General features: G+C 46.1%; 1 protein-coding gene across 4 annotated transcripts in view; it reads left to right on the top strand.

Moving 5' to 3' along the window:
- The first annotated feature begins 312 nt into the window (after positions 1-312).
- slc36a4 (solute carrier family 36 member 4) overlaps positions 313-8,039 on the top strand; it is a 14,414-nt gene continuing 6,687 nt past the window's right edge. The window contains exons 1-10 of one of the 4 annotated variants that reach the window (XM_076976761.1): positions 313-541; positions 1,237-1,324; positions 2,333-2,426; positions 4,202-4,292; positions 5,415-5,503; positions 5,857-5,952; positions 6,139-6,223; positions 6,843-7,115; positions 7,747-7,845; positions 7,940-8,039. The exon at positions 7,940-8,039 is cut by the window's right edge and continues 70 nt beyond it. In XM_076976761.1, coding sequence (XP_076832876.1) covers positions 1,303-1,324; positions 2,333-2,426; positions 4,202-4,292; positions 5,415-5,503; positions 5,857-5,952; positions 6,139-6,223; positions 6,843-7,115; positions 7,747-7,845; positions 7,940-8,039 — 949 coding nt within the window. In that variant the 5' untranslated portion in view covers positions 313-541; positions 1,237-1,302. Of the gene's footprint in view, positions 542-788; positions 978-1,236; positions 1,325-2,332; positions 2,427-3,179; positions 3,262-4,201; positions 4,293-5,414; positions 5,504-5,856; positions 5,953-6,138; positions 6,224-6,842; positions 7,116-7,746; positions 7,846-7,939 lie in introns of those variants that run through there. The other 3 variants (XM_076976762.1, XM_076976760.1, XM_076976763.1) reach the window with 3 other exon arrangements.

Raw genomic sequence — 8,039 nt, 5'->3', positions numbered from 1 at the left:
GCATTTGAAATGTGCAATTGCAGAGGCCAGCGCGCGCGCGCACACACACACACACACACACACACACAGGCATTCTTTGCCAGGTTGGCCTCGCATTGGAAACGTGCCTTAAAATTTGGAATGTGTTACACAAAATGAATGAGTTCATTAAAAATGACACAGCAATATGTTCAATTTTATACAGACCCCGTCTCCAGTTTTTGACTTGCTTTATTCTTGCTTCAGCTCTTTTGTGCATCAGTGGCGCCCCCTTGTGGTGAACAACAGGTTTGTTTAAACACGTTGACCTTGCACTAACTTGCAACACGTTGGCCATGTAAAGTATCTGTAGACAAGAACTCAAAGGTAGACCAAGATGTTAATGTATGGATGTGGTGCTTATTGCTGAAGGAAGGACGTATTATAACAATAATTGTATAGTTTAAGGAAAGTAGCTCCAATACGGAGAAAATCCCGTTTTCCTGGTCTTTGGTAAACTCCACAATCTAGGAGACGAATCGTTGGTTTGAACGTAACCTACAAGTGAAACGAGCGTGTTCTGGTAAGTAGAGTTCACTATCCGTCAGTGTAAATGCGTCTGACAAATTACGATTTAATCATTATTAATGGGAATTTTCCATAAACGGGCTTTTATAAAGGTTTTTATTGACTAGTTATACTACAGAGCCATTTAAATGAGACTAGACATCTTAGGAAAACTAATAGAGACACTTTTCAAGACGATGAGGGTACCGGTACCGACCACTAACGCGTGGACGGGTCTAGGCTAAGGTTTCCCCGGTGGGACGTGCGCTCTCGCCACCCGATAAAGCCGTTGCGTCTTTTGCCACGTTAATACGGCCGGTGCGGGTTCCACGTCAAGGGAGGACGACAGGACCGGTAGGCGGCGGGGAGTCCTGCGCTCTCCGGGTTAAAGAAGCGCGTCCGTCGGGGTGTGTAGTCGCTCCGCCGTATCGACGAACCGACACGGTACCCGTGTACGTTATCATACACTTGCATCCCTCTAACTCGGTGTATAAGGCAGTATTCTGGATGGACGTGGCGTAGCCTATCCTTTTTTTTTTCGTGCCTCTGCTTCTGTTAGCTGTACTGAACCGTACATACAGATATCCGGTTAACCGGAATGTGATCGGTGTAACCACAGCGGTGGTACGGAGTGTTTGGCGTGCGAGACCGTGCCAGCGCACCAAAGCGCGCCCCCGAGTATATTATAGTATATTATATATTATATTATAGGCTCGGGAAGGCAAAGCCCAGCACGCATGCAGACCACTCCCTCGCCGTCCAAATGACCTGTAGAAGATGGAATCCGTTGAGCAGCTAGGTAAGTCTTCATTAATCTTCATCATGCAATCAAGCGGATTTCCCGTCCTGTTCTGTCACAAACAGGCTCCGTGTGGGGTTTAGGGTCCCTAAGCTCCTTCTCCCTATCTGTGAGGGCTTTGCCCTATATAGGGGAAGTTCCTTGTGCTCCGTAGAGTGGAGCATACGCAGACGTACCCTATTAAGGAAGCACACGTCTTTACTGTTAATATTGACATAAAGAGGGGAAGTGCTCGCTTTTGTTGGTCAGTGTATTTTATGTAAGTAAGTAGGTACGTTATGTACTTTTCCAAAATTAGATTCAGAGATTTGATTCTCATGTTAGTTTCTTAACATTCGGGAAGATGCTATTGTTGTGCTGGCGATCCAGTCCAGAAACATCTGAGCTGGAGGTGAAGGACACTGTCCCACTACTCTGAGTCTGGTGGGTGTGTTCGGTGACCAGCACGAGACCTGTGGCGACGTTTAACTCCGACTCTTAAGTCCTTTTTCCTTTAGCCCTTTACCATCTCTCGATTGCCCTGAACTTGATTGGAGGCAGTTGTGAAAACACCAGCAAAAGCAAAAGCAGTGGGAGACCTGTTGAAGGCTTCAGTGGAGATGCTTTGTAGAATATTGCAGATGGAGTTCCTTTAAGATGAGCACTGGAACAGGACAAGTGTTGCATGTAGCACAGTGTGTCTAGGATTTCCTGCAAAACACCCTGTACTTAACACTGTACTTAACACTGTACTTAACACTGTACTTAACTCAACACACCTTGGTGCCTCGGCTGTGTAATTGTTTTTTAAAAGCCCCTATTGTGCTTTAGCTCAGGGATGCTTGTCTGAGACAGTGTGAGCGCTGCATATCTTCATATTGTCAGATTGAGATACCGTTGGATAATTTGCTGTGTCCTTACAATTATGCTGTATAAAACATGTTTGCTGCATGATAACATTGCGTGTTTTCGAGAAGGTGGCGGTGACTCTGTTTGACCCGTTGAGTCTTGTGTTCTGGCCCTGTGTAGATATGGAGGTAATGACCCCACTGATGGAGGAGGTCAAAGGGGACGAGAGCTCTGACGATGACCTTGACAAGGAGCAGCAGCCGCATGGCATCACGTGAGTCTGACCTCTGACCTCTAATACCCACCCTCTCGGCTCCTTCTCTGCTTCCTCTGAAGATAAATGGAGACATGGTCTGATTGTCTAAGAGTGAAACGGTCTGATTTGGTTCTTGTAAATCTTTGCACTTGTAAATCTCTACAGTCTGATAGCGTGGTGCTCAGTATACATGCCACAAGCCGTGCACATGCACTGTATGGCCGCACGTATGTGGGTACCTGACCATCTTATATATAAGATGGACGGATCCTTCCAGAACCACGGGCATTTCCATAGAGCTGCACCCTCTCCTTTCAGCCTATAAACAGCCTCCGCTCTGCTGGGTGGAGTATGTTTGTGAGAAATTGTGCAAAGAACACAAAGAGCATTTGTGAGGTCAAGCATTAATGTTGGATTATGCCCAGAGGCACAGCCATGAGGGACCAGGAAATATCCAGAAACCAAACTGTCACTGCAAAGTTGGAAGCGTTGTATAAAATGTCATTGTATACCGTAGCATTAACATCCCCTTCACTAGAATAAAGGTCCAGCCCAAACCCAGAAACACATCCCCAGACTGTTCTGCCTGCTCCACCCAACCCAGATCTGTCCATCAGACGTCTAGAATAAGCATGAATAAAGACTCCAGAAAACGCGTTTCCTCTGCTCCCGAGCCCACACAACCCTCGGTACCGCATCATGTGACCTTAGAGTTAGAAACCCATTTCCTGAAACTCCCAGATACACGGCTGACACTGATGTTGCTTCCAGGGCTGGTTTGGACCTCGTAGTGATGCTCCAGAGGATTAGAGATTAACACAAGCCACGGTTCAGCCCTCGGTGTCCTCCTTCTGTAAGTGGGCGTGGTTTGCTGCTTTGTGGCTGGCCTATAGCAGCACTCCTCCATTTCACAATAATGGCTCGCATAGCGAAGCTCGCATGGCACACCTACCATGGCATAATGTGCTGCAGTTTGTGAAGGTGCCAAGTTACTGATCTCTTCATTATAACCCATCCTACTGCCAGTGTTTGTCTATGGAGACTGCATGACTAAGTGTTTGGTTTAATAAACCTTTTAGTAAAGGGTGTAGCTGAAACACCCAATTAGGGGTGTTTGTGTTCTTTTGGCCAGTTATTCATTTAATTGAATCAGTCTTTTGTGTAAGCTACCCTCTCTCCTCCTCTAGAGGGCAGAGGTGAGCCAGGTGGGTTTACCGAAGCCTTTGACACTCACTCATTCTTCTAGAACCTTAAGAATTTAATGTAGATGATAAGAACATCAGTACAGCTGTGATGCTTGCCTTAGCTTTCCTGGTTGCTCATTTCACACAATCACACAGAAGGAAAGTAAATGTAATTGGGAAGCATTTAGAAAGCATTTTGGAGAATAAACAGCCAAAGGCAATGAAAATAACGAGAGCTCGGGTCCGGAATTCTAGTCGGGCCAGTATTAAGATTTTGTGTACATTTCTTAGGATTTGGTGAGACTTGTTTGAGGAGATTCCATGCCAGGGTGAGCCAAGGGAGTTAGATTGGTCATGCGGCATGTCTGGGGGGTGTCTGAGGTACGCCTGTGTCCAATTGCATCCAATTATTGGGCCTGGAGTGAAGTTGTGCTGAACAGAACCAACATGCATTGCATCCATTTGCAAAATAAACAACCTCTACATTGAAAACATTTAAAAACTAATCCTAACTTGGTGTTTCTCTCTCCTTTCCTCTTTTTGTCTGTTTTTGCCTGTTTTTGTCTATCTGTCCCCTGCTGCCCGTCTCTCTGTCTGTCCATGTCTCAGGTTTACTCAGACCTTACTTCATCTGTTAAAAGGCAATATTGGCACCGGTCTGCTTGGACTACCCCTGGCCTTGAGGAACGCCGGGATAGTGGTGGGTATTCCCCTTCAGGCTCGGTCTCGCTGTCCGGCAGTGCTGGTCTGGGATCAGCTTCCAGCCGCCCCATTGCTCACATGTAGCAGTCCCTCAAATCTGGCTTGGCCCGGTAGTTGGCCTATCAAGAGAAGCCGCCCACTTTAACCACGCCCCCTTTGTGGGTGTGATCCAATGGGCCTGAAAATGTGCAAGCGTATATTTAGTCTGCAACACGTACACTGCATTTTGTTTGTATCTGAAAGGATGTGATTAATCAGGTTTACCTTAATGTGTGTTCAAGGTGGGAAACATTTCTGTGAATTTCTTTGGTTGTTCAAAATGGCAGTTAATTACACATTCATGGATGTTCTGTTTATTTGAAAACAGACACGGTCACATTCGGAGATCATGCCACTGAAAAGGTGTAATTAGATTATTCATCTGCAGTGTCAAGCTGTTAAGAGAAAAAGGTTAACAGATAAAGGTTAGAGTTATGTGATGACACTTCCTGATAAATACACAGGCTCCCTGTTAACAGATACAGGTTAGAGTTATGTGATGACTGTCTACTGTAGATCTGGGACGGTGTTTGTTTGCCAATGTGTCTGAAGATCAACCTAATACACTTATGTTAGTGTTGGAGATGGTGTGTTATTACTTACATATCCTACATTTCTTTAGGATCACTTTATACATATAGGAAGATCTGAGCTTCAAAGTCTGTCCTCACATCCTGAGCCCGAGGCTCTCTTATAGAGCAGGTTTAATTCCACATCCTGAGTAGTTTAATATAGTGTCCACAAGTACTATTCAACTTGCATGTTTCTAAAGGGTGACATAGATGAACATGTGTTGGGCGTGAGTTAACAACGGGACACAAAGACATGCACCGGCTTTTGATGTCTGTCTGTCTGTCTGTCTCAGTTAGGGCCGGTGTGTTTGGTGATTATGAGCGTGGTCTGTTTTTCTCTCTCTCAGTTAGGGCCGGTGTGTTTGGTGATTATGAGCGTGGTCTGTGTTTCTCTCTCTCAGTTAGGGCCGGTGTGTTTGGTGATTATGAGCGTGGTCTGTGTTTCTCTCTCTCAGTTAGGGCCGGTGTGCTTGGTGATTATGGGCGTGGTCTGTGTTTCTCTCTCTCAGTTAGGGCCGGTGTGTTTGGTGATTATGGGCGTGGTCTGTGTTCACTGTATGCACATCCTGGTAACCTGCAGCCACCAGCTGAGTGAAAGGTGAGACAACGCCCCCTTGATCAACCCTCCAATCACGTAAGTCATACACTTGGCTCCCAGCTATAAGAGTAAAGCAGGAGACTGCCGAACACTGCGTCACAGAGAAGGTCCGTGTGTGGGCCCGTGTCTGTGAGACACACATCCACATGTATCTGTATACATTTATACTACCACTACTTTATCAGACCCCAAGGTCCCTGTACAATATGAAGGAGCATCAAGATGCAGATTTTGACGTTGGGTAGAGTAGCGAATAAGACATGAGTTTAGATTTCAAAAGTAAGAGATCTGAAGAGGAACGGAGCTCCTGGAGACCTCGCACAACACAGACGGTTTCTCTCTCCCCCCTCCAGATTGAAGAGATCTACTCTTGGTTACAGTAACACTGTAGCTGTTGCCATGGAGATGAGCTCCTCCCAGTGCCTCAGGAAATGCGCTCCTTTTGGGAGGTAAGCTGTCCCATCATGCAGTTCAGCTGAGTGCCCACACACTCTGACATTAAACAATTACAACTGTTACACAAAAAAGGACTTTTATTTTGGAGTAGCTCTGAGGTCATGAGATCAGACATTCCCACGTCACCTGCTGCTTTTCTTTTGCCTCTCAGCATGTTTTCATGATATTTTTCTTTTCAGACAACTGGTGGACTTTTTCCTGGTTTTGACCCAGCTGGGCTTCTGTAGTGTCTACTTTGTCTTCCTGGCAGAGAATATCAAACAGGTAAACATCCCGATCCAACTGGACGCTTCCACACACACGATTGTTTATTCAGAATCCACCACATTTTGGGTGAATATAATTGAAAATGTGTCTGTGTGTGCCCTGCATGTGTGGTGTGTGTGTGTTGTGTGTGTTTGTGCCCTGTGTGTGTGTGTGTGTGTGTGTTGTGTGTGTTTGTGCCCTGTGTGTGTGTGTGTGTGTTGTGTGTGTGCTTGTGCCCTGTGTGTGTGTGTTGTGTGTGTGTGCTTGTGCCCTGTGTGTGTGTGTTGTGTGTGTGTGTGTGTGTGTTTGTGCCCTGTGTGTGTGTGTGTGTGTGTTTGTGCCCTGTGTGTGTGTGTGTGTGTGTGTGTGTGTTTGTGCCCTGTGTGTGTGTGTGTGTGTGTGTGTGTGTTTGTGCCCTGTGTGTGTGTGTGTTTGTGCCCTGTGTGTGTGCCCTGTGTGTGTGTGTGTGTTTGTGCCCTGTGTGTGTTTGTGCCCTGTGTGTGTTTGTGCCCTGTGTGTGTGTGTGCCCTGTGTGTGTGTGTGTGTGTGTTTGTGCCCTGTTTGTGCCCTGTGTGTGTTTGTGCCCTGTGTGTGTTTGTGCCCTGTGTGTGTGTGTGTCCTGTGTGTGTACATACAGGTGGTGGAGGGCCACTCCACTAACACAACCACAGTGGTGCCGATGGCGTTCAACTCCAACAGCTCAGAAGGACGTGATGATTCTTCCCCTCTGGGTGAGCCTGCCGTCTCCGTGACGACGGGGCTGGACCAGAGGCTGTACATCCTCTTCCTCTTGCCCTTCCTCATCCTCCTGAGCTTCATCAGGGATCTGAGGAACATGGCCACTCTCTGTGCGGCTGCTAACCTCTGCATGGCCATCAGCCTGGTGCTCATCTTCACCTACATCCTCAGTGTAAGTGTGTTCAGGCTCCGCCTCCCAACAGCCATCAAACACACTTTACATTCAGTTTGAAAGTGCTTAATAATATTTACTTAAACCATAATAAAAACAAAGATGAATCCTAAATCAATGGCACATAAATGGAATTTTGACAATAATAATCATGAAGAAAAAGAAGGCAATAATCACACATTAAATAGAAAAACCACCAAAGGCAAACGAAGGCAGAACGATCGAAGATGCTTTTGAAAACTGCTTAAGTTTAAGATAAGTGAAGTGAAGATACTCGATGAAGATCTGGTTGGAGGGAGCCTCTGCAGTTCTCAGTGACCTTGAAGGCAACCTAGCTGATATTGTGATGTTCTGGGGGCAAGTTTCAAAATAACACCCTTACCTTCAGGAGGTCAGCAGAGAACAACCTTGATTAGGACTTTGTGGTTTAGGACGTGGTGTTTCAGGAGGCACACAGATGTTTTTCTCTATTGACTTGGGCACATGAGCAAAGATGTTTCCCCTTTAAAAGCAAGTCAAAGAATTTTCTGCTATAGTATACACTAAAGAAGATATCTATGATGTATTCTGGGTCTTAGGGAGTGTAGTAATAAAGGTGTGTGTGTGTGTGTGTGTGTGTGTGTGTGTGTAGGATGTGGGGGATCCTAGGCGACTTCCATATGTTTCCACATGGAGCAAGTTCCCCTTCTTTTTTGGGACGGCCATCTTTGCCTTTGAAGGAATTGGGGTGGTGAGTATTGTCCTTTTAGGTGTGTGTGTTTGATTGTGTGTTTGTGTGTGTTTTGTAGACTGACCCAATAGTCCTTTTCTGTGCTGTGGTTCAGGTGCTTCCTCTAGAGAACCAGATGAGAGAGTCACGGCGTTTCCAGCAGGCTCTCAACATCGGTATGGCCATCGTTATTGTCCTTTACGTTTCCTTGGCGA

Source organism: Brachyhypopomus gauderio, chromosome 16 (assembly GCF_052324685.1).
Source record: "Brachyhypopomus gauderio isolate BG-103 chromosome 16, BGAUD_0.2, whole genome shotgun sequence".
Lineage (NCBI taxonomy): Eukaryota > Metazoa > Chordata > Actinopteri > Gymnotiformes > Hypopomidae > Brachyhypopomus > Brachyhypopomus gauderio.
This window is presented reverse-complemented; position numbering and strand designations above follow the sequence as displayed.